General features: G+C 33.8%; 1 protein-coding gene and 1 non-coding gene across 5 annotated transcripts in view; both read left to right on the forward strand.

Annotated features, from left to right (window-relative positions):
• Positions 1-22,052, forward strand: part of SPPL2A (signal peptide peptidase like 2A) — a 43,646-nt gene extending 21,594 nt beyond the window's left edge. Inside the window, exons 9-16 of one of the 4 annotated variants that reach the window (XM_032481205.1) lie at positions 897-978; positions 1,568-1,642; positions 4,893-4,949; positions 5,146-5,199; positions 5,656-5,758; positions 8,300-8,374; positions 9,732-9,892; positions 18,253-22,052. In XM_032481205.1, the coding sequence (XP_032337096.1) occupies positions 897-978; positions 1,568-1,642; positions 4,893-4,949; positions 5,146-5,199; positions 5,656-5,758; positions 8,300-8,374; positions 9,732-9,892; positions 18,253-18,327 (682 nt within the window). In that variant the 3' untranslated portion in view covers positions 18,328-22,052. The remainder of the gene's footprint in view (positions 1-896; positions 979-1,567; positions 1,643-4,892; positions 4,950-5,145; positions 5,200-5,655; positions 5,759-8,299; positions 8,375-9,731; positions 9,893-18,252) is intronic. The other 3 variants (XM_032481208.1, XM_032481207.1, XM_032481209.1) reach the window with 3 other exon arrangements.
• On the forward strand, positions 14,301-14,407 carry LOC116664623. The gene has a single exon (XR_004321141.1). It is a non-coding gene; the product is annotated as a U6 spliceosomal RNA (small nuclear RNA).
• Positions 22,053-26,873: the final 4,821 nt, after the last annotated feature.

The following is a 26,873-nucleotide window of genomic DNA, read 5'->3' on the forward strand; positions in this document are numbered from 1 at the left end:
TACTTTTTCCCAAAACACCATAGTCTTGAAACAAGCTAAATAAATTCTTAAATAAACAGATCTTGTGCTCATGGATTTGAGGTTGTCTAAAGAAGGAAATATGAATTAAGATTTAAACATCTAAGCTGAAATAGGCTTCAGAAATGTACTTAATTGTGGTATGGCTACACGGAGGAGTGCAATGCAGCTGTTAAGAATGAAGAAGAGCCTCTCTCTCTCTGTGAATTAATATGCAGTGACTTCCAGGATATATTTTTAAGTGAAAATAGCAAAGTGTAGAAGAATATCTAAAGTATGCTATCTTTCATAGAAGAAGAAGGAAATATAGGAAAATATACAGGAATCTGTCCATTTGTAGGAAGGAGAACCAGAAAAAAAATTTAACAGTTTCTTAATAAAATTATTAAAACCCAAAAGGGTTTAATGGCCTAAAGTTTGGGAGCAAAGTTCATATAATTTTAGGCTGCTTCAGGTATGATAATCAATTGATAATTATTCATGTCAGTTTCTTATAGTTCTCATTTCTTTATGCTTTAACTGTCTAGATGTATATTAACAATAATATCCTTTGTTATGAGCTACCTTTCTAAAAAGAGACATATATAAATCCAAAGATTAAGGATAAATGATGCACTTGCGTCTGACGTATGTTCTTCTGAGGTAGCCTTTCAGCATTTTCTTGGCAGAGTGGTATTTGTTTTTCTACTAGGACAGTAAATTACTAAATATGGGGAGTATGAGAGGTTTTTTTGGTTGTCATAATTGCTGCTTAATAATTGATTAAGTTATTTAAATCTTAGCAATTGAACAGAGTTACTTTAGTGATCTGTTTCTTTTGAAAAGTTCCATCTAAAAATAACAGAGTAAAGCAATAGAGTAACTTCTTTTGATTTTAGGTGGGCTTGGATTTTGCAGGATATCTTGGGGATTGCTTTCTGTTTGAATTTAATTAAAACATTGAAGTTACCCAACTTCAAGGTAAAGTATATTACGCTAGCTAAAATAATTTTTTCGCTTCTTTTTTCTTAAATTGAAGTATAGTTGATTTGTAATACGTTAGTTAATTTTTTCTTTTTAAAACAACTTTATTAAGGTATAACTTACATATAATAAAATATACCCATTTTAAATGTACAGATTATTGAAATTTTATAAATATATAACTTTGTAACCACCATCTCAATTATAGAATATTTCTTATCTCTTCAAAAACTCTATCGTACCCTTTAGCAATCAGTCCTAAACCCCAGACCCAGGCAACCCCCGATTTGCTAGCTAAAGTATTCTTAGTCATTTATATAATATGCCAAATTCATAAAATCCATATGAGACTAGATATCAGGGAAGAACATTTCTTTGATTCAGTGATTTTTTTTTAAAAGAATGGGTTAAAGGAGATAAGTTTTAATATGACTTGTAGAATAAAACTACAAATAGTAATAAACATTAAATCCCTTAAAAATAGTGTTTAAATGTATGTTCACGTATTTATTTGTACTTATAAAATAATGTCTCTTAATTTAGATATAGGAAGTTTGACCTTTAAATTTGTTTCTTCCTTCAACAGTCATGTGTGATACTTCTAGGCCTTCTCCTCCTCTATGATGTATTTTTTGTTTTCATAACACCATTCATCACAAAGGTATGATATTTTTGAAATCCGTGAGAAACATGCTAAAAGATGAAGCTCTTAAACATGCTCTTAGAGTTCTGGTTTTACAAATATTTACCATTGAGTGAGTTCTAATTCTCTTAAGAGAATTGTCATTGAAATTGGCCTTTTAATAGGGGATATTTTCAAGCCTTTAGGCCATTCTGCTAAATAAAAAATATCTCCTGATTGATGTAAACATGAGAATGTCTATAAATCTTCTTGCTACCCATTTTAAAGTAACTTTTCTTATTATAGAGTAATAAATATTTGCTATAGACAGCAAAAAGAATAGAAATGTGTTATTGCTACTTTTATTTCTGTAACCATAGTTTGAGACTAAAAAGGAGCACCACACTGAAAATCTGAAGACCTAAAGTGTAGCTCTCTAACCTTGCAACCCTGGGCTTAGTCACTTGGCCCTCAGTTTCCTAATCAGCTGAGTGATTGCTGGCATTCCATTCTCCCTTTCCATCAGTAGAATTCTTTTGGTTGCAACTGCCAGCACCCAACCTACCCTTTCTATATGAAAGAGGACCCATCTATCCAGTATATGTGCAAAGGCCAGGGGGGGCCTGGCCTCAGGAGAACCTAGACCCAGGGACATGTGCTCTCACTTTCCGCTTCTGTCCATCTGTTCATTGTCTCAGAGTGGGTTTTTCCATAAGGTTAAAATAATAGCAACTGGAAGCTCCCAGATCATCTCTTCCCCGCGGTGCCACTAGCTCCTCAGTAAAATCATGGTGCTGTTCTTAGAGTAAGGGAGAAGTGCTGGACGAGTGTAGTAGTCCTTCATTATTTGCCCAGTTTTTCTACTTTGTCCCTGTTCCTGTCTCATGAATATATTATTATTGCTTGATTCTTCAACTTTCCCCACTTTGAGTCTTGCTTTGTTAACTTTGTATCATTTCCTTATCCTTTGTCACTCTATATTTAATTTGATATTATAATCACTGCTTTTCCCCCCAGTAGTTCTTTATTCTTTAGCCCCTACTATCTGTGAAATCTCTGCATTTCTGGTATTTGCCGTAATGGCGTAAGAGAAACATGTACCCCATGGGGGAGCTAACATTGCAACTAGGTAACAAATGTAGTTAGTTAGTTAGTTGTCCCAAATTACAGCCACCCGAACCATTTTACTAGCACCTTTCTGTGCTTTAATGATGAGCCATCTGGCTCACTGACTTCATTTGTACTAGTAACCTAAAAAAAGCATGGTAGTAGTATTGTGGACTCTAACAGAAAAAGTTAATTTACTATAGCATTTTTTAAAGTTATATCTAAAGCTGTTCTAGCTTGTATCAATTTATTTGGTTCAGAAAAATGTCTCTATAAGTTGTTCCATCAGAGATCTCATAATGAAAGCATCTCTAAAAGCCACATGTAGTCATAGCATATGACACACATATTACACAGTGGATATAGCTTTAAACTATAACTAAGCTCTTTTAAAATATAATTCTTCCATTCTGTTTTAATACTAGTATCACTTTATAAATGCCAAACATGTCTGCCAGCAAACTGTTTCCATTCCCTACACATAAAAAGTTTCAGAATTTTAAAGTATGTATGGTAATAATAAAGATGTCTTTGAGTCCTCTTTCTTCTGTGCTTAGGAAATTTTTCATCTTCTTTTTTTCTGTCTTAGTTCCCACTGACTAGGAATGTGATTTCTAGTAATTTGATCCAGTGGAAAAGATTGAAGTGCTCTTTGGAGTTCACTGTTGTAGATTTATTTTAACACCTTCTTCTCAGTCTGATTTGTTTTTTGTTTTTTTTTTTTAAGCTATAGATCTTACTTTGGTAGGTAACTCAAAATGAAAATCAGATATTACATGATTTATGAATTTTTGTTTTTCACTGAAAATTTCAAAGATTAAATATTGGACATTCTAAACATGTTCTTGATCTTGGTATTAGTAAACGTTTAATGAGTGAGCAGGGCAGGTGGCTATAGAAGTAGAAGTACAGGGAATAAGAGCTTGTCTTCATTTTTTTTCATCCATCACCGTATTTTGTGTAGTATCTTGCAAATAGTAGTTACTCAGAAATCTTTGAATGTATGAAAGGATGTCAGTGATGATCTTCAGTTAAATGTTTTAAATAACAATTAGAAACTGAACCAAAATGAACTCTTTATCTGGAAATTGAATCTTATTATGGGAAGTTGCTGTAAGGAACTATATTTAATATTAGTTTATTTTCATAAACTCCTGTGATTTAACCTTTCTGTAACCTGAAGCTTAACATGAGGAAAAGATTTCTGTAGCTAGGGATTTTATCCTTCTTTCTGCTCAGCTCAGGTATCAGTGAAGTCCTCTTAAAAATACTCAAGTAATTTCTCCAATGTACCCCACCCACATGGAAAATATTAATAATTAATCAATCAAGTCTTTCTAAAATTCAGGTTGTGTTTAGCTTCCTGCCACCTGTCTGGGGCATATATTTATCATCACATGACACGTAAGATGGGTGCTCATGCTGTCTTAGCTTGCTACGTCAAAATGTTTCTCCCTCCTCAACAGACGAGGCTATCAGGAAAGAACTTTTTAATGAACTTCTCACGTAGTCCATATAAAAACACCTTAGGCATACACAAGGAAAAGTTCAGCTAAGGTTAATGTTTTGATTGGGGCATAAAAAGCAGGCAGGGCTGAAATTGGACAAGAATCAGGCTAGAGAAGCTTCTCAGGTTCTTTAGGGCTGGGCTTTTTTCAAGTTTGTCTTCATTGTTATTGTTGTGAGTGGCCAGAAGGTCAGATGTTTATTTATTCAAATAAAGTTACCAATATTTATTACAAATCTCAATATAAAAAATTTTCAATACTTCTTGTGTCCCTATTCACTGTTATTGCTAAAAAATGATTACAGACACATAGTATAAGACATAAGTGAAAGCACTTAAAATTTGTAGCCCATTAGAAATGCTAGGTATTAGTTGTCAGTACAAATCAGTGCTCGAACCTTCAGCTGAATAACCTTTGTGTGATCTATCTGTCATTTTCTGATAATTGTTGAGCTCTGATGAAGTGGAGCAGCTAGGTGCTAGGTGAAATTGGTTTGAGGTGACTCCAACTTTTGTTATCTACAGAGATTGTTTTAGGAAAAAAGCAGTCTATAGTCCATTTTTCATCAGCTTACTGTAGGTCATAAGCCATGGGGTCAAATAATTCTTAAATACTGGCAGATTGTTCCCTCTAACTAACTGAAGAATTTCTTTCACCTTTCTTCTCAATTTTAGAATGGCGAGAGTATCATGGTTGAACTTGCAGCTGGACCCTTTGGAAATAATGAAAAGGTAGGGGTGGCAGTCAAATACAAACGGCTGCCGGTGTTTATATGTGTGTCCGGTTAATAATTTTGCTTTCCTGTGTAATTCATTGGTCATGTAGTGCATGTTAAGGTATTGTAAAACTTTATTTCTCACAAAATAATAGCCCTTTTATTAGTTATTCTAAATTATTAAATACCTATTGACTTGGGTTTCATCCTAGAATGATGGAAACTTGGTGGAGGCCACTGCTCAACCCTCAGCTCCCCATGAGAAAGTAAGGATTGTATTTCAGATACGTTCATTGGACTTTAAATCATACCCTCTGAGACAAGATTCTTCTTTGGGGGAAAGACTCCAGATTTCAAAAACAAAACAAAACAAAAAACTATTTCAAGGCCTGAGTCCTATTTTTGGTAAAATGGGGAAAACAAAGGTTAGATGTGGGGATACTGGGTTAGTACTGTTAACCCTACATGTGTGCTGGGTTTTGTTTTTCCAAAACTACATATCTATTTCTTTCAGGCTTTCTACGCATTGAGTATATATATATACATATATATATGTCTAATTTATGGTCTCTGATTTCAAGCTCTTCTAAAGTGTTGATTTTATAACATTAAAACAATAACTCTAATATCGGTTCTTTCCTTTCTAAGGATATGGGTAAAGATGCCTAACAGGTTCATTGGTGGCCTCCTTTTTTTTTTTTTTTTTTTTTTTATAATTACAGTTACCAGTGGTCATCAGGGTACCAAAGCTGGCCTATTTCTCAGTAATGAGTGTGTGCCTCATGCCAGTTTCTATATTGGGTTTTGGAGACATCATTGTACCAGGTAAGCAATTGTTTGTAACAGTTTGAGTAAAAATATAATGATGGTTTAAAATTGTCAAATGTATAGTATCTTTGTTAAAAGTTCCCTACTCTGTACTAAGTATTTCTGGCTATTGTGCAAGAGCTGGGATGTGAGACAAAGACAAAGAAAAGTGTTCTGAGTGGTAGAAGATAAAGCCCAAGTGGTAGCAACCAAAGTATATCTCCCATGGTCAACAGGGGTCTTAGAGGAAGTAACAGATTAGTTTGACCTTCTTCCCTAGGAAAGTATGTAACAAAACCCTTTTTAAAAGTTGAATTTAGTAATACCTAATATATTGCAGTTTCTATTATTTGTATTTTAAAATAATAGTTATATTCTAGGAAAAGTGGTCAGGAATACTAAGCAAGGCATGATCAAGAGGAGAAACAGTGGAACACCAGCTTGTTGGGGCCCTATGATACAAAAAACCCAGCGTGTGGTGGAGTAGATCACCTTCTCCTAACACATCTCCTCTGACAGTTATTGCAGTCCTGCATTATTTTCCTCATTGGGCTATCTGTAGAATAAATTTAATTCCAGACCAGGAATAATATAGTTTAGAAGTAACTAATAATATTTTTTAGTCGGCCGAGTTTGTCTTTCCTCGCTTTTCTTACAGTCTCCTTATGTACTGCCTGCCTATGGTAGGATAGAGTACCGGCTCTTCTGAAAAAGCCCTTTCATTGACATAGTAAAGCTGGGTAGAGAGAGAGAAGCAGTGTTGCCAGGTAAGCTGGATGGCAAAGTCCAGTGTAGCAGCTCTCTTAGTTCAGTGAGTCTCCATCCACATAACTGATAAAGTAGAGGAAGCATTTTACTGAGTAACCTTAAGGTTTCTTGAATATCTTTAAACTTATTTTACCAGTTCCACACCAAGTGCCATAAAAAGCTTGGATATAGCACATAGCACAGAACTGGCAAAAATAGTATGTAAATACTGCATTCTTAAAATAAATGTCAAAGGTCGCTAACAGAAATACTTCCCCCAAAGGTCGCTAACAGAAATATTTGACAATATGTGACTTAATTCTAAAAGCTAAATTCTGATTTGCAGATAGGGCTGTACCACTGTTTCTAACATATGGAAATGTGATTAAACAGCAAATATAGTCAAAATAATAAGAAACTACGAAGAAACTTACTTGATTAATTATGTAGGAACCAAAACTAATTAATTGAAAAAATCTATAAAGATAGTAAAAATATTTTATAATTTTTAAGCAGTTAAATGTCATTCTTACTGTTTCATAACAGTGTTAAATAAATACAATCTGAGATTTTTTCTTTGGAGAGGTTCAACAAATTTCTTAAATGGATAGTAAAATGGGTTGTTTCTGCATACTTGCATGCTTACAAATGAGAACTTAAGTTTCATTGTTATTTGAACTCTTTGTATTAAAATTCCAAATTATCTTATTTTACTAGGAAGGGAGATTCCTTTGATCACAATTTGAAGTTACCTTCCTTGACACTCCTTAAGTACATTTTTTTGATGACACATTTAAAAAGTTTTCTCAACAGAGACCAAATGGACTTTAACAGATATATACGGAACATTTCATACAATAACAGCAGAATACACATATTTCTGAAGTGCACATGGAATGTTTTCTAGGATAAATCATATGTTAGGCCACAAAACAAATCTTAGCAAATTTAGAAAGATTGAAATCATACTGAGTCTATTTTCTGAACACAGTGGCGTGAAATGAGCAATCAATAACAGGAGGAAAACTGGAAAATTCACAAACAAGTGGAAATTAACACACTGTAAACAATTAATGGATCAAAGAAAAAATTAAAAGAAAAATGAAAACATATGAGATAAATGAAAAGAGAAGCACAACATTTCAAAACTTATGGGAAGCAACAAAAGCGGTTAACAAAGGGAAATTTATAGTGATAAGCAAAAGCGGTTAACAAAGGGAAATTTATAGTGATAAGCATTTCAAGAAAATAGAAAGATCTCATACAACCTTACTTTGCACCTACAGAAACTAGAAAAAGAAGAAAAAACTAAGCCCAAAGTGAGCATAAGGAAGGAAACAATAACGATGAGAGCAGATAAATCAAATACAGAACAGGAAAATAATAGAAAAGGTTAACAAAACTAAAAGTTGGATCTTTAAAAAGATAAACAAAATTGACAACCTTTAGCTAAACTAACCAAGAAAAAGAGAGAAGGCCCAAATCAATAAAATTATAAGTGAAAGAGGAGACATTACAACTGATACCTCAGAAATATTTTTTTAAAAATTCTCCATGACATGGAATCTTAAGCAGCTAATAAAAATCATGTTTTTAAAGACTGTTTAATGGCTTGGCAAAATGTTTATTATATGGTACTAAGTGGGGAAAAAAAAAGCATATAAAGTTGTGACCAGATTTTGAAGTACTTTAATATTCTCATGATGCAAAAATGAAGGTCAAATACAATACAACATGTACTGTTGCCGTAGTTAACAGCTGAATCTGTGTTGCTGTTATTTTAAGAAAATCACGTGCAATATTTTTTTTTAGGCCTGTTGATTGCATACTGTAGAAGATTTGATGTTCAGAATGGTTCTTCTATATACTATATTTCCTCCACAATTGGTAAAATTTTGTTCTTTTATTTTGTCAGTTGTGTTGTCTGTAGAAAAAGGTGTGAAAATAAGGAGTCCTGGATTCTAATGCTCCACCATTAATTAATAGGACATGCTTTTTCCATCAAAAAGAGATAATTATACTTTATTACCTATATCACAAGGTTTTTGAGGTTTAAAAAGGAAATTACACGCAAAAGAAAAACATTAGGTTCTATATATAAAATGCTTACTAGAGCACATGACACATAAGTAGTCAATAAATTATACTATGCTAGATTTTAAAAAATATTGTATGATAATTGTGTATTAATATAATAAATTTATGACACAGTAACATCTCATCTGGGACAGCAGAATTAGTCACTTAGCCCTTTATTTCTAAATTACCGACAACAGTAAGCCAAAAAATACTACTTTTGAACATATCAAATAAATATCTCAAAGCTCACACACCAAAATTCTTTAATTCTTTGGTGAATGGCTTGCAGCAAAGCAATTCAGATACTGTTCTGGCAAATTTTTCAATTCTGCTAGAATTAAATCTAGTAAATTAAAACTATACATTAGCAGTAGAGAAGGGTGTTGCTAGAACTAGTTACCCTAACAGGAATAAAGAACAGCTAAATAGGTAAAAAGATGTAAAAGGGGGAAAAATTATAAAATAAGAAAAGCAGTCTGAGGCCATTAAGTCTGGTACTCTCTAAAGACATTAACATATTAGAGTCTGGCACCAGTCAGTGTGGTAGAGTAAAAGAACACTCAGTGAAAAGACAGATAATAGGACTGTCAGTCCTGCTGTGTAACTCTGGACAACTCCCTTAACTTTGCTGGCCCTCCACTGCCGCATCTGTAAAATGAGAAGGGGACTACATTGTCTGTAAAGGCCCTTCTAACTCCAGTACTCTGAGATCTTATGTTCATAATGAGACCCTGAGTCACTAGTAAAAGATCAAATGATGTTTGGTATGCACTTTTTGTTGAAGAAGACCAGGAGGTATATAATCAATATTAAGAAGATTTTTTAAAGCAACCTTTAGTACCTACAGGCACAGATGTTAGTTATCTAAAATATGGAACAACTCCACATCCTTAATAGTGACAGATGATTGAGACTTTCTTGAATTATTACCTTTATCAATGATTGATGATTAGGGTAATTATAATTGAAATACAAACCAGTTTCCAAATTTTTCAAAAGCTCTGTGGAATGTCTCTCCTAACTACCGTCTGGGAAAATAACGAAAAAGAAGTCACAGGGCAAAAACATCCTCAGAAATATTTGAAAACCAGTACTTCAGTGAGGAAATTAAAACCCACCTTTGATATCATGTAGAAATGACTGATACTTGGTATTCTTCTTGCAGCCTATGCTGTTGGCATGATACTTACATTTGTTGTTCTGGTGCTGATGAAAAAGGGGCAACCTGCTCTCCTCTATTTAGTACCTTGCACACTTATTACTGCCTCAGTTGTTGCTTGGAGACGTAAGGAAATGAAAAAGTTCTGGAAAGGTAGCGGCTACCAGGTATGTGCATGTATTTTGGTTGCTAAGTTACCTTATGACACTGCCTAACTTTGGCTGGGAACTGCCTATATATATCAGAGCTTTTACATGCCAAAAGTTGCCTTGGATCTGTCAGGATATCCTAAGTGTTTTCCACTACTACCCTCTGACTGTTCATCTGCTGCGTCATCAGTTCTCAGCCCCACTGCAATCTGATGCCAAAATTCTGGTGACTCAAGATAAAACTACCAAGAAGCAGTGGGAGGGCATCAGGGAAAATCAAAACAGCATTTCACCATGAGTTTTCAAAATCCACACAAAAGTCGACTTCATGAAAGATAAAACTCTATATTTAAGTACTGAATGTTGATACTGACATTAGCTATTTATAGGAAGAGTCCTGAGGTTTTACAGATAAAAAATAAACTCTCTGAAATGAGGACACTCATTTCAGATTTAAATAGGTCAAGACTGACCTTTCTGTAAAATTCCTAGAACAGAGAAAACCGTGATGCCAGAATCTGTCATGTTTGAGTTGTGTCTTCATGTGAAGTTAAACACCTTTCTTTTCCTAAATGTTGTCAGTATTCCAGTAAAGTTTGTTTGCATGGAAAAAGGGTTGGGAAACCCTAACCTGCTGAGGTCAGGGCCATGGCATTGATCCCTTCATGAGGCAGTTAGCTCTGCTTTGCCCTGTTATAGCAAACTGCCCTCCATCATCCACCCTCATGCATTCATGTCAGCGGTCACATGAACAAAAACAGAGATACTTTGGGTGGATGGCTGCAATTCTGTTAGTAAACAGTTCAAAGTTCATATCCATCTTGTAGTTGGTTGTAGTGTCATCTTTATTTAACCAGAGGTGACTAACACATTAAGTTAGACTACTATAATTGGAAAAAATACTGACCTAGAATTCTTTGGGGTAAATCTTGTAATTTCTTTGAGATTAGGATAAAATAATAATACCTGCCTTTCCTACCTCACAGTGTCATTGTCTCAACTTGTATTTACACACATAGAATTAGTTTATGGCCGCAAGGGCCTTGACTAAACTAGTAAAATATCTTGTAACTTTTCCATGAATAGGATACCCACACAGAGTTTTTTATTTTATAGATTTTTTTAAGTATGTCCGACAGCACACACTCTAATACTAGTTTTTGAAAGTCACATCCCAAGAAGTGCTCTTTGTCATCAATTTTAAAAAGTTTTGTATTTATTTAGCAATGTTTATTGAGCAGTTCTGAGCCAGTTACTATTTTAGGGTTGCTGATAAAAGATGAACAAGTTAGAAACAGGCCTACTCTAACGGCCTCTTGAAAGTTAGAGTCTAGTGGAGGATACAGATAGAGTCACTAACAATAAAGTGTGATAAATGTATTGGTTACGGCAGGGTGCCATGAAAGCTGGAAGTCAGACACCCAGTGCTTATGGGTTCGAGACAGTCAAAGGTGATTTGGGGAAAGAAGACTTCTTAAAGAATGTTAAATTTACGTTGGGACTTTAAGACTGAACCATGTGTTCCATAATGAGAGAACCATGACTTCAGAAACTCAGAAGGAAGAGCATGACACATTCCAGGAACCAAATGAAGTTTAATATATATTGAGTAAGAGTAGGGGAGCTGTGGAAAGTGAAAACTGGAGAAGGAAGCAAGGGAAAGAGCCTGTAGGGTCTTGTAAGCCATGTTAAAGAGCTTGGATTCTAAGAGCACTGGAGACCATTTAAGGGTTTTCAGAAAAATCTAGAAAATAGATTGAATGAGGGAGCAAAACTTGAGGCAGCTATTACAATTAGAAGCAATAGTAGCCAGAGTTAGCACGGTAGTGAGATTGAGAGAGGTGAGCAAAGTCAAGAGAAATTTAGAGGCATAATTAATACGATCTGGTGATAGATTCAGCACAGGGAGAGGAGAAGGAAGGGGAGTCCGAGTCAATGTTGGACATGAATTCAGCACTGGACATTTCAAAATACCGATGGGACCTCCAGGAAGAGAGAAATAATAGGCAGTTGAATTAACATCTCCTGATAGCAGGAGACAGACCTGGCTAGAGACGGGAATTTGGAAGTGTCATTAGCATACTCAATGCGTAAGTGAGAATGTAGAATTAGAAGGAAAGACTCAGAACAGATCTGGGACCAAGAGGTCTCTACTTTTAGGGGCATTTATCCTGTTAACTGATTATGAGGACAAGGAAGACAACCAACATAGGGAAACTTTGTTTAGAGTTGGCATTAAGTCTTTATTTAAATTAGAATTTAAATTTGAGATTGTTTAGTGAGAGCACATGGTACTATCTTACAGAAGGAAGTATGTTTGTTATTATTTTCATCACCTGCATTTTCCTTTTACTTATAATTTTTTCCTTCCTCTTTAACATAGCTTTAAGGGTGGGTGGTTTATTATAACACTTTTTCTCCTTTCTCTCTCCATGATGTTTATTGAGGAGAAAGGGGATGGTAGGTAAGGATGGAGTTCAATGAAGTGATGCATTTATATTCCCTGTGAATAAATGCTCTGCCCTAGTCCATCTATGTTTCATTCTTTAAAATCATGATCCTGAAAAAAATGATGATTCTGCTTCATAGCAGCTGCCTGTAAAGGAAAGGATCATTGCAGCTGGACACAAAGCCATAGTAAATAGCCCTGAAAGAGCAGACCACATGATAGAAGCTAAATAAGGCAGTGGACTGTAGAAAAATACATTTAAAAGTGTCTGAAAAGATAGGACAGTTTTGGTTATACACTTCCCACTTTTATAGTATCGTGTCATAATTTTATTAAGTAAACACATTCAGAATATAAAATACCACATAGTAATAAAAAGCACCGAGTCTGCTGCCAGACTGTGTAAGTTTGAATTCTGATTTTGTTAATTATTAGCCACGTGACCTTAGGCAAGTTACTTGGCTTCTTGGTGCCTTGGTTTCCTCCGGAGTAAAATGGGATAATAATCAACCTGCTTCAGAGGATTGTTGCAGGATATGCAAATTGCTTAATATAGTACCTGGCACATCGTTAGCACTGTAAACGTATTTGCTATTATTACTTGTAGGAATTGGGTGTTTTGTTTTGGTTTACTTGTTGATTTGGTGGTTATTTTTCAATTCATTAACTAGATTTCCATTTTCCTGGTTTAGATATTAAAAGTTTGGGTTTTGTTAAATCTGGTTCCTTTAAGTTATTTGTAGAAGGTTTTGATAGCCATCGCAAACCTCAGAAAAAAGATTTTTTAAAACATGGTCAATCTTCCCATAGTGCACTAAATTTTAAAATATTAAGAATGGACATTAAAAAATTATAGATTGTGATGCATTCTGTTAATGAAAAAAGAAAATCTCTTACTCCTTTTGTCCAGCCTTTAAAGTCCAAGTTAACTTAGCCTGAATGTTGTCATTTGTGGGAGACAGTGTATTACAGGCTTTGGCATCAGTTCTGGCAAGTTACTTCTCTGGCAAGGAGAAGGCTCTGTCTCCTTGTCCATAAGATGAGGTTGCATCTTCAGGCAGGCAGGAGAATTCGTATTCTATAGTGGTGGGTTAGCCCAAGACTGAGTGAGGCAAGTGGATGTTAAAATCAGATAAGGCTAGGCAGAGATTTTGAAATTAAAACAGGGAACTTCAACAAACCTGATAAAAAAGAGGGAGACTAGATATGGACCCAGTGAACAAGAGGCCTGAGCATCAACCCTGAAGACAGCTCTCAGGCAGTTACTGGCTCATCTCTTTGGCTGTGTAGTAATTCTTTCCCTCTTCTCCCACTACCCCCGTTATCTGTTTCCAGAATACCCGTTCTATAACTCCCAACTCAAAATCTGCCTTCCTGAATCAGATATCCAAGAATTCTCCAGTTGAAATTAGGTTCATCTTTCCCATATTTTTTTTTTATATTTTGTACTTTAAATACCTATTAACAACTTTCTTATAGTGTAGATATTTATGTATACCTTCCTCACTTAAGGTATTAGCTCCTAGGTGTTAGGAACCCACAGTGTTTTATACACTGTAAATTCTCAGTCTTTGTTACTGAAATTCTTCATGCAAAGCAATTATAATGTTCAGTCCTTAATCCACTGATGTTTAGTCACTTTTGTGTGTGTGTGTTTAAGCTTCCTGATTGTGTTTTAACAGCCCTCATAAAATTACCAAAATTTTTATAAGGTATTGTAAAAGTGAGGCACTTTTAAAACATTAAACTAGAATCTCTACAGTCTACATATAACCAGTTTTTGCAAAGTGCCAAAAGTTTTGCTATTGTTTTGAAAGAATCAAATATAAAACAAGTAATACAAATTAGAATCTAGGGTGACAGCACATTTATTTATGCTGTTATCATTTGGTTCATTCTGATGCCTGATATTGGAGTTGAATGTAAGGGTAGTGGAAAGCAGAACTTTCCACTGGAGGTTTTTAAAAGTCATGGGTAGTACTTGCTTCGGCAGCACATATACTAAAATTGGAACGATACAGAGAAGATTAGCATGGTCCCTGTGCAAGGATGACACACAAGTTCATAAAGCATTCCGTATTTTTTGTACTGTATAGCACAGGGAAATATATTCAAGATCTTATAGTAGCTCACAGTGAAAAAGAATATGAAAATGAATACATGTATGTTTATGTATGACTGAAAAATTGTGCTGTGCACCAGAAATTGACACAACATTGTAAACTGACTATAACTCAATTTTAAAAAAGTTAAAAGTTTAATAAATAAATAAATGAAAGTCATGGGTAGCCTGGACATCCTTTTTATGCTGTTTTCAGAGGGCAAATTATACCTCATTTATTACTGGAACTCAGAGACTTCATAGAATACGTTAGTGTTTTCTTTGGAGTCTTTCAGCTCTTCCATGAATTTCTCTGATCAAAGGAAGTAATTTTTCTATAAGATTTCACTAAAATAATACAAATTTGGAAATCTTAATTGTATATTCTTTGGCTCAAAGCTACATACACCATATTTTTATGAACTTTTTCTGGAATGCTTCAAGAGCTACAGTATTCAGTTTCATTTATTTGATTTTACTCAAAATCTTGCTTGTAATGAGTGTAGAGAAAGTTAAGGTGGTTTTTCTCTAGAGAGAAAAATTAAGCAGTGGCGTGATTACTTTGGCATATAGAACAATTAATAGAAATCTTCCTTTTGGGGGAATTTTTTTTGTTTCTAATCCTTAATCAGTGGAGTTAGACTTACGCAGCAACCCCCAAATGGGCTGTTTTACTGTGGGTGGGAAGTAAGTTTTCAGTTTGTTAATATTCAGTAAACAGTGAGTTTGTCTCTGTTAAATGTCACTAGTGCTTCTAATTATTTTTAGAAGTCACAAGCTGTAACTGACAAGTCAGAATACAGAGATACTTAGAACAACTCTGCTGTAGTATCAACAACTCCAGTTACCACACTTAAAGAGCATTTTATTAGACTGTTTTTGGAGATTGGTTCAGAACTATCAGTAAATGCCAGGTTAGTTGACCCAGTTTCAGAGGACATCTTTCCAAATTGAGCTTGCCTTTTACAAATACTATGAAAAACAGTTTATACCAATTTTTCCAGTTAATTTTATTATCTATGTTAATGTTTGTTGTATTTTAAAAAAAACCTATGTATGTTTCTGTGTTTTATTGAAAAGTCAGCAAAGAAAAGTAATTATGAAGTAGAGATGTTACCTCTCAGTAAGTTGATTTTGCAAGTTTTTTTTTAACTAATGTATTTCTATAGTTAGGGGTTAGATTACAGTGCCAATGAGGCACCAGAAGATTAGGAAAGAAGAAGCACATTATAACTTAAGAGTATGTAGGCTGTTATTTCATTAGGTTGCAGTTGCCAGGATCGCAGGTCTTGGGGAAGAAAGAGGGTTTCCCCACCACCCATTCTTCTGATGTGGCTGCAGTTCTCTCTCCCCACAGCTTCAACCTCTTACACCCAGAGAGTCTAAATTGCTAGAAGAAAAGGGACCTAAATATATCTTAAACATGCCTTTCCTTTCCCTCCCCCATTTAAATTGTAACTAAAATCAGCTCTTCAACATCTTCATCTTACGTGTTACGTGTCTTGATTTGGCTTTTATCCCCCCCACCCCCAGAAGTGCTATGAACATTCAGCTACCTTAATCTAGGGGGTATCTTTGGCAAATAGAGGACCTCAAAACTGATTGTTTAAGTTAGTGGTTACCAGTGGAGTGGGCAGGGTCAGGGGTAGGGGGAAAGGGAGAAATACAGGAGTTGGAGACTGGGAAGTACAAACTATTGGGTGTAAGATAGGCTCAACAATATATTGTACAATGTAAGGAATATAGCCAATACTTTGTAATAACTTTAAATGGAAAGTAAGCTTTAAAATTTGTATAAAAAATTAAAAATTTTAAGGGGTAGAGGGTGTAGCTCAAGTGTTGGAGCACATGCTTAACATGTACTAGGTCCTGGGTACAATCCTCAGTACCTCCATCAAAAAATAAGTAAATAAATAGACCTAATGATATCCTCCCCCCAAAAACACCAAATAAATAAATTTAATTAAATTAATTTTTAAAAATTAAAAAAAAAAACTGATTGTTTAGGGGACTTGAGTACAAATGAGTATCAGCAGGTTGTTGTTTTTTTAGGTATGTTTTTGGTTTGTTTTAATCAAAGTACAGTCAGTTACAACGTGTCAGTTTCTGGTGTACAGCACAATGTCCCAGTCATGCATATACATACATATATTTGTTTTCATATTCTTTTTCATTAAAGGTTATTACAAGATACTGAACATAGTTCCCTGTGCTATACAGGAGAAAATTTTTTTAAATCTATTTTTATATATAGCGCCTAACATTTGTAAATCTCAAACTCCCAAATTTATCCCTTCCCACCCCCTTTCCTGGGTAACCATAAGATTGTTTATTATGTCTGTGAGTCTGTTTCTGTTTTGTAGATGAGTTCATAGTTTTCTTTTTTTTTCTTTTTCTTTTTAGATTCCACAAATGAGTGATATCATATAGTATTTGTCTTTCTCTTTCTGGCTTGCTTCACTTAGAATGATGATCTCTAGGTCCATCCATGTTGCTGCAAATGGCATTTTATTCTTTTTTTACAGCTGAGTAGTATTCCATTGTATAAATATACCACAACTTCTTTATGCAGTCATCTGTTGATGGACATTTAGGTTGTTTCCATGTCTTGGCTGTTGTAAATAGTGCTGCTGTGAACATTGAGGTGCATGTATCTTTTTGAATTAAAGCAGGTTTGGGTTTTATAAGCAGTCTCTATCACTTGAGAGTTGTCAACTGAAAGCCTCAGCTCATGTTGTATCCTTCTTTGTCTGGCAAGTCCACAAACCCCATTTGGTTAATATTCCTCTCTCTGCTTCCTCATCCAAAAACACTAAAGCTTTTAGAATCAGTTTACAAAAATAAGAACATTTATCTTGCTGGTCTTCTACTTTTTGATAAAGGAGAAGGAATAAAGTACATCACAATACTGAAAATTAATCACTAATCTAAAAATCTTTAACAATCTTCAAAAAAACATTCAGTACTTTTTCTACTTTTAAGGAGTTTTAACTGAAGAACAGGGTAAAAACACTGAAAACATTTAAATGGATTCTTCCTTCATTCCCAAATACGAAAAGATTTTTATGGGAATATGAGAAGAGCTGAAGTGATCATTTGAAAACAGTTTTAACTAGTAATTCCTCTAAAATAGTCTATAACAAATATATTCTTGATCTTTAAGTACCTTTCATTTCTTTGTTTTTAGTAGAAGTTTTTTTGTTATTCACTCTTTTCAGAATTTCAGGTATTGTTAAATGATCCAAAGGCCAACTCAAGGTGTCCAGCCAAGAGGGGAGGGTTATAGCTTAGGGGCAGAGCACATGCTTAGCATGCACAAGGTCCTGGGTTCAGTACCTCCATTAATAAACAAACAAACAAACAAACCTAGTTACCTGCCCCGCCCCCCAAAAGACTAGGTGTCAGCCAGGTTACACAGTCCCTGAACCAGCAAGTATTCTCACAGTGATTTGTGGAGCCATTTTTAGTTTTTCCACCTGTAGGAGTGGACACTCCTTGGATTAGTGTCCTGGAGTAAGCATCAGGAATATCTTGTAATACAGTTCCCACTGCCATGAGGGGCAGTATTCATATTGGAAGATGGAAATAGTGGAAGATCCAGAGAAAGCACTCATTAGATTGGCCTGGAGTGAAAAGATTAGTCTTCCTGAAAGATTCATTGTCACCCTGAGCATGTCCTTAGGAGCATGGATGTTGCTCCAAAAGGAATGCCTGGTTCCATGGAGTACTCTGTCTTTTTTTAAAAACTGGGAATGTTTTTGCCCAATTAGTGAATATTGGGGGCAGGTTGAAAACTTGCATTTCCTAACATTTTTTATCTGTGCCTAGATGATGGACCATCTGGACTCTGCAACAAATGAAGAAAACCCTGTGACTGCTGGCGAACAGATTGTCCAGCAATAATATTATGTGGGCCTGCAATAATGTGTCAATTGATTTTCTACGAATAGAGTTTTTTTTTAATTGACTTTTGAATTGACAATCTGAAAGAAATGTCAATGATATGCTTGCAAATAATGTATTTTTAAGAGCTGGTACTGACAGTTACATCATAAATAATTAAAATACATTTGCTTTTAACTATGTTAAAGTTGTGCCTTCACATTAAATAAAAGCATATGGTCTGTGTAATTTTCAAGATGTATTATATACAGTATATTTTTCTAAAAAAAAGTCTTGACCCACCCCTGTACTTTTCTTACTGAAATCTGTTTTTTTCAACTCTAATGATAGATAAAAGTATCTGTCAGAGTGAGATTCTGAGCAGATTTTACTGTTAAGAATTATGCAGATTTTATGCTCTATAAAAATAACTGTTTAAGGCCATGTTAGAAGGCAGTTCAACAATGAAATTTTGAATCTTTTATTACTGCAGAGGTTAGAAATATATAATTTGGGAATATATGTGTATTTTTATAGCATAAGTTTAAAAAATTCCCCAATCCTTTTTTAAACTCAAGAACCTAAATCACTTCAGACTGAATATATATTATATTAGAATATTTTTCCAGATACAGAGAAGCATAATATATAGAAGTAGTCATTGAAAGTACACAAAAACTGATACCCACAGTTTTCAGTGGTCTGCTGTTTCCTCGAAGATGTAGCTTAAGTTTCTACATTAATATGCAATTTCACTATGGTATTTCTGATCTCTGAAGTTTGGTTCTGCTGTTAAGGCTTGATATTTTATAAAAATTATTTTTCTTACCAAATTATATGCATATGGCTCATTGTTTGGGTGTTAACATCCCTAAGAATCCCCTCTCCTACCTTTTTTTTTTTTTTTTCCAGATTCTCACTCCTTACCCCATAGGAAACCACTGTTAACCTTTTAAAATTTTGGTGGAGGATGGTTTACTAATATGCAAAGTGTGTTTCAAAGAAAGAATTGGAGACAAAAACAGGACACTGGGTGTTAGTCTCAATTTAATTACAAGAGTTTGAGTAAATTGTATTAGCCCAAAACAATTGTACCTCAGTTTTCTTATCTGCAAAATGAGTATGTTGGACCTTCCAACTTGAAAAAAATCTTTCTCAGTCTTTGCTAAATCTCAGATGTGGACTTGAACATTATCCTGGGAGTCAGAGGTCAAATTATCTTTCCATTTTAAAAACTTTTCTCTAAAAAATTCCCAAATGACAAGTGATTGCAAAGACAGTAGGATTTTGTATTTCTCTGTAAATAATGTACAAGATATATGAACAAATCTGTGATTTTTTTCATTGTAAGTCTAGTTTAACTGATTAAAAGCTAAAACTAATGCCTTTTAAATGGATCATTTTAAATAAATTTACCATTTGAGGGAATTAGATCCTTTTGATTAATTATGAACTTGCTGGGTAATTTCCAGATAGAGAAGCTCCCTTGACAGTCAGCCCTTCTTTCCACTTAATACATTTATGGGCCCTTTGGTTTATGGCCAATGACAAGTAAGTATCTGACAAGGAAGAGTTCACCTTAATTTTGCCTCCGTAGTATCAAGTTTGAATTTTTTCCAAAGAATCTAATCTATTTGGCAGATTCTGGTAGAGAGAACAGATTAAGTGCCATGTTAAAGCTCCAACTATATTTTCATTTATAATATCAATAAAATGGTTCACAAAATGCAGCTTTTTAAAGTAAAATTACCTGTACACCCATCCCAGCTTTATGATATTCAAAAACCTCAACCACATTTTATGAAGAATGTTACAATTTTACATCTAGAAATCAGGAATCTTAGTTTTTTTGTAGAAATTATATGTTATCCAACCATTAGTTATCAAGAAGGTAAAACCTTGTTCTAGTTTGCTATTTAAATCCTACTGATTAAATAGAAATAAAAAATGAAATTCCTTAAGTTTCTCCATCCTCAGTGTCAACTTTATATCGTACTTAATCCTTCTAACAACTAAATTGACAATATTTATAGAAATGGTGATAAAGTGGAAAAATATTTAAGGGATCAAAACATGAACAAAGGGTAGGAGAGATGAAAATGTGGCTTCAGAAGCCTGCATCATTTCTTCTTCTCTTGCCCTCCCACCACCAATAACTTGAAGGGAAAGAGAAATTTGAGTTTTTTCCTAAATATGTCTTAAAATCAGTAAGATATATTAGACTACTTACTACAAAAAAAAATTACTTCTCAGAAATTCCCCATGAATATTTTTGTAGCTTGTCAAACAGAAATCATTAAATATCTTAAACTGTAAACATAGATGATTTTTACTTCAGTTTAGTTTAGCAAGGATAAATATGAGGTTTGTGGGGAAAAAAACTTTGATATTCTAATACATTTTGTTTTCTTCTAGCTTGTAGTTTTTTTTTAAGATTAGCAATATCTTATTAGTAGATTTAGCAATTTATTTCTCTTTTGAAAGAAGAAAATTTTAACCCATCTGCTGTTGGCATTCATTGATTTTACTTACATGTTCATAGAAATATAGGTAAAATGCTACATTTATAGTAAATACTGATGAGCTTTCCAGTTTTCCTTTGCTCTTAATCTCTACCTTAGGTATAAGCAAAAATTATTTTTATGTTTGACTAAAAAATATTCAAATTAATTTATTTAAGCTTGGCCTCTAAAATTTCAACCTGATCTCAGCCTGTGAGAGTTCAAAAATAGGAACTGCTTTTCATAGTTGATTGAACTAGTTTAGAAGGCTTTATATTTTCCCATTAGCAAGGAAAATTTGAATTTATTCAAGATAATGCCAAATAACCAATTTTATAGTTAAAAAATTACATTTTCAGTGCTTTATTTACCTCAGAGGTAATTCTAGAGGGTAGGGAAGGGTAATAAAAATGAAATCAAAGTACTGTGTAAAAATCACTGTCTGCTTCCTGGAAGAAAGATATTCTGTAAATTCAAGACATCTGAGTCAAATTACTCAACCTTTTGAAATTTGAAAGAAATTGTGTAGGTACTTAACGGTTTGGATTACTGAATTTTCAAAGTAAACAAAATAATTGACAAAAGTAATATATACACCATATTACAGTGAAGATTATCTATGTAAATTTCCTTGTTTAATATTTCTGTACTTGAGGACAGCTTTTGTAATCTATGAAAATGTTCATTGGGGGAAATTTTTTTAAACTAAATTTTTACAGTAGTCCCACATTATTGGCAATTAAGGGGCAACTAAAAGAAAAAAACTAGAATATTTAATGTCATCATGTGTTTTGTGATTAGGCATGAAAAATATTGTAAACAACTTCTTTTCCTTTGGAGTACAGATTTTTTATATATATATATATCTAAAATTTATCTGGTTAGCCTGCAGAATTTCCCAGTAGGACAAGTCAATGTAAACTAGATGGGTTTTGCCTATTTTATACCTTCTGTTGCATTTTCAAATGAGAACCTTTTTAAAAATACATGATTGAATTTTTACTTCATAATTGAAGGTTTGAGTGTGGAATTCTTCTTTTTTAACACTTTGATGTGCTAGTGTAAATTAGTACTTTTATAACACTACTAGGTTTTATTTTTTTATGGAACATGATTTAAAATTAAAAATTTTTGAAGTGTTAATTTGGCAGTGCTTTAAAACTATTATGTGCAAATACAAGAAAAGCAATTTTTTAATGTATTGAATGCACTGTGGTATTCAATAAATTCTATTTTAAAATAAAATTTGAATTTGTTTCATTTTGAATGGTGAAAAATAATTGAAAATGAACTAAAAGTCTACTAGATCGTGTTCACATAAGGTACAAATGATAATAATCACTTAGGAAATTGTGTAATTATTTTAGCTCTGATAAATTATCCATAAAACCTAGATTCCGTAAGTGTCAGTTACTGGAAATCTGTATTGATTCATAATAGCCCTTAATAAATATTTATTGAGTTAATGTATGTATAGACTTTTTTTAAACCAAGAAATTACCCTACCACTTGGCATTTGCAGCTTTGCTGATGTTGTTCTCACACATTACTAAGATCCTTGCTGCCACTGTACTGTCTTTTTAGCTCAGATGTAGATGACCCAGATATGTATCTGTAGTATGTTTATCTTGACCACATGTTGAGGAAGTCCTGGTCCCTCTGTGCCCTGTTGCAGAGGAACTTTGTCTCATCCCACAGGCCCATATGCCTGGAAAGATGCACAAGAAACTGGAAAGAGTGGCTGTCTCTAGGAAGAGAGGGAGTAAGATTGCTAAAGCACAGGAGTGAGAAAGAGACTTACTTTTCGCTATATACTCTTGTACCTTTTACATCTTCTGTCTTATGCTTTTATTAAGATTCAAAATAAAATATAAAAATCTTTTGAATTATTTTCTTAATAGGTATTCATACTAACAGGTGGCTAACTAGCAAATTATTCATATCATTTTCTCTAGATAGTAAACCTTGTAAACAGTCTTGTGTATAGTGGGAGTAAAGGGAGAAATATTTAACCGTCAAGTTTTTTGTCTTTAAATATAATTATGTTCTCTAAAAATTGTATTTATTAGTTGAAACTCACTTTGTTTTGCTAGAAAATAGGACTAGGACTAAATTTTATTAGATTATTTCTGTAATCCCATGAAGACTCTAGATCAGAAGTTCTCAAGTTTATATGTCTTGTGGCTCTTACCCAAATGACCCACAAGAAATTAAAAATAAAGCAAAAGTTTGAACCAGCTCCTAGAGTAATGGAAATAAAAGCAAAAAAACAAATGGGATCTAATTAAAAGCTTTTGCACAGCTAGGGATACCATCAACAGAATGAAAAGACAACCTACAGAATGGGAGAAGATATTTGCAAATGATGCAGCCAACAAGGGACTAATTTCCAAAATACACAAACAGCTCATACAGCTTAATATAAAAAAAAAAAAGCAACCCAGTCAAAAAATGGGCGGAAGACCTAAATAGTCATCTCTCCAAAGAAGACATCCAGATTGCCAAGAAGCACATGAAAAGATGCTCAACATCACTAATCGTTAGAGAAATGCAAATCAAAACTACAATGAGTTACCACCTCACACCAGTCAGAATGGCCATCATTCAAGAGTCCACAAATGACAAATGCTGGAGAGGGTGTGGAGGCAGGAAGGTTAACTGGTGCAGCCACTGCTGAAGACAGTATGGACATTCCTCAAAAAACTAAAAATAGACACCATATGGTTCAGCAATCCTACTCCTGGACAAATATCCAGAAGAAAACATAATTCAAAAAGACAGATGTACCCCAATGTTCACAGCAGCACTATTTACAAAAGCCAAGACATGGAAACAACCCAAATGTTGATTGACAGATGACTGGATAAAGAATATATACATGCACACATGCACACACAATGGAATACTACTCAGCCATAAAAAGAATAAAATAATGCCATTTGCAGCAACATAGATGGACCTAGAGATTGTCATTCTAAGTGAAGTAAGTAAGACAAATACGATATCGCTTAAATATGGAATCTAAAAAAAAAAAAGGACACAAATGAACCTATTTACAAAACAGAACAAACTTACAGTTATCAGGGGAAAAGGGATGCGAAGGGATAAATTGGGATTTGAAATTTGCACCTCTTGGGGAGTGATGGAAATATTAGCTATCTTGATTGTGGTGGTGGTTTCATTGGTATACACATCTATCAAAAGTCATCAAATTGTACATCTGAAATTTGTGTAGTTTACTGTACAGGAATCATAGCATAATAAATGTGTTAAAAAATAAAGCAAAAGTAAAAATAATGTATCACTGAAGAGCATTCACAATTGAAAATAATGACCAATTCTAGAAACACTAATGATAACAAAGTGTCCTTCCTAAAAATTTGGGAAATTTCAACTACCTGCATATGAGCTCTTAGAAAAGACACTTTGCACTTGGCAGCAATAGCCATACTTAGCAGAATTCTGGAGAGAGAGCTTTGTAAACTGTAATAAGGCACTATTTTTTTTCCTTTTTAGACATTGTTTTATTTAAGGCACTAATTCTTAATAGCTCTTCTAGGAGTTTATGAATAAATAGTTCTTACTCTTAGCTGAAAGTGAAAATCTGGTTTGGCATGTCATTCTGTTAAAAACAACTTTCCAATTTAGATCATAAGGTCATTTCTCTAGATAAGTGGGAAAGGTACCAAATGGATCTTAATTAATAGTTACCTATTAATAAGGTCTGCTAGCTATGGATGGCAAGTTTTTTTTTAACAAGTGAAAAAGTGCTTCACCCAAAAATTTATTATATGTGTTAAGAACACTTTTCATTTGAAGCCTCATGTATTATTTTGTCTACAAAATCTACTCCAGCCCCTTTCAGTGCAGAGAAATAAAGGAGGCAAATACGATTGCCAAGTCCTCTCCATACTCTCTTCCAAATGTCTCTCAAAGAATCCTTGTACTCACCATCCCTACTACCACTAACTCAATTTAATTCATCTGTACTGTGACAGACTTTTAATTGGTCTCCCAGATGCGAATTCCACTAATCAATCTCCCTTCCACATTGTAGCCAGTGATCTTTCCACAATAGAAATCTGATCATGCAATTTAAGTGCGTTAAAAAATCTTTAATAGCACCAAATTTGTCTAAGAATAGTCTAAATTCCTTAATGTGCTTTTTAAGGTCTGGTGACTAGTCTAATCCCGGTTCCCTTCCAATTTAATCTCCCATTATTTTCCTCATCCTAGGAAGATCTTCTGTGCACAGTCCCATGTCCCACACCCAGCCATCCCCTCTAGACCCTTCAAATCTCAGTTTAGATATCACTGTTTGGAATGGGAAGAGACAAATGTGGAAAGAACAAGTACAATTCCTTTATGGAGTTCTATTATAAAAGGAAGGAAAAAAATAGGATCAATAAATCAATTTAGAATAAGGGTGAGGGTCTTGACAGCGGAAGAAATAACAGCATATTTGAATGTTGATGGGGCTCCAGGAAAAGGAGACATTTTGATGATGTAGGAAAGAGATTGGAGAGTTAACTAAATTTACTTCCTTAAGTAGACCAGGGGTGATGGGATCTAGTGCCCAAGTTGAAGGGCTTGCATTAGATAGGAATAGTGAGGGTTTGTCTCCAGTAACTGGAGATAGGTAGTATATGAGTATGGATGCAAAATAGGGAGGTAGACGTAATAGGTGGGAGCATGGGAAGTTGTATTCTTTTTTTTTAATTTTATTTTTTATTGAAGTAGTTGATTTACAATATTAGTTTCAAGTGTACAGCAAAGCAGTTCAGTTATACATACACACGTACATGTATTTTCATTTTTCAGATTCTTTTCCATTATGTTATTACAAAAAATTGAATAAGTTCCCTGTGCTATACAGTAGGTCCTCGGTGTGTATCTATTTTACGTATAGCAGTGTGTATCTGTTAATCCAAAACTTCTAATTTATCCCTCCTTGCCTTCCCCTTTGGTACCCATAGTTTGTTTCCTATGTCTGTGAGTCTATTTCTGGTTTATAAATAAAATTTGTATCTTTTTTTAGATTCCACATATAAGTGATGTCATATGATATTTGTCTTTGTCTGACTTACTTCACTTAATATGATCATACACATAAACATACATATATACTTAGCATAATTCAATTTTAATGCTATTTTAACTTGCATTTTAGGACCTACTTTAGATACCCTTAGATTGTTAAAATCTTAATAAATTGCTATTAAATTGGGAGATATATATTAGCAATGTTAGTATGTGGTAGAAATAATGGTATTCAGTGTCAGAAAGTCAGATCTTTTTTGAGATCCTTTTTTTTCAATTGCTACCAATATCCTATGTAAATAAAACCTTTTTTTTTTTTTTAGCGATTCAGAATAATTATCAAAGTTTAAGTGTCAAACTAGATAATCAAGTTTAAACAGACTTATCTTTTTATACATCTTACTACTTGGATTTGCTCAAAAATATTGATGTGCCAGTGGAAACGAATAACAATTCACAACTAGAACCAATTAATTAATTTAAAAACTGACTGTGAAAATTAAAATCTATAGCACAAACTCATGATTCCTAATATTCAAAAATCACTTATGTGTACAATTTAATTTTTCATCCCTCAGTTTTATGTGATTGTCTCTGCCTTATACTGAAATTTAGAGATTAGTTTTTTACATAAACTTCATTAGTTTTTTTTTTCTTTTCACTTTTTTAGGAAATTGAATCAAATGATTTAGGGATAGCTATACCATCAAAATTATTTTTAGAAAATTATCATCTTTACATAGTTTTCTGTGTTTAGTCTTAGACCCCTCTAAATGCTCTGTCCAGCCAAAGTAATTCATTCATTATATGCTCACATATGCTTCGGATAAATTCTTGTAGTCCCAGAAATTACATTCTTCCTCAACACAAATGTTTTGCTAAATTCAAAGGGAAATTTCTCTCTATGGTTACTGGTAATTTGTTCTAGCTTTTGCCCGAATCTAGTCACTTAGGGCAGAGTTTTAAAACCTTAGGGAGAAATTTTTTTTTCCATTCAAAATAAACTAAGCCCAAAGAAAAAAATTT

Source organism: Camelus ferus, chromosome 6 (genome assembly GCF_009834535.1).
Source record: "Camelus ferus isolate YT-003-E chromosome 6, BCGSAC_Cfer_1.0, whole genome shotgun sequence".
NCBI lineage: Eukaryota > Metazoa > Chordata > Mammalia > Artiodactyla > Camelidae > Camelus > Camelus ferus.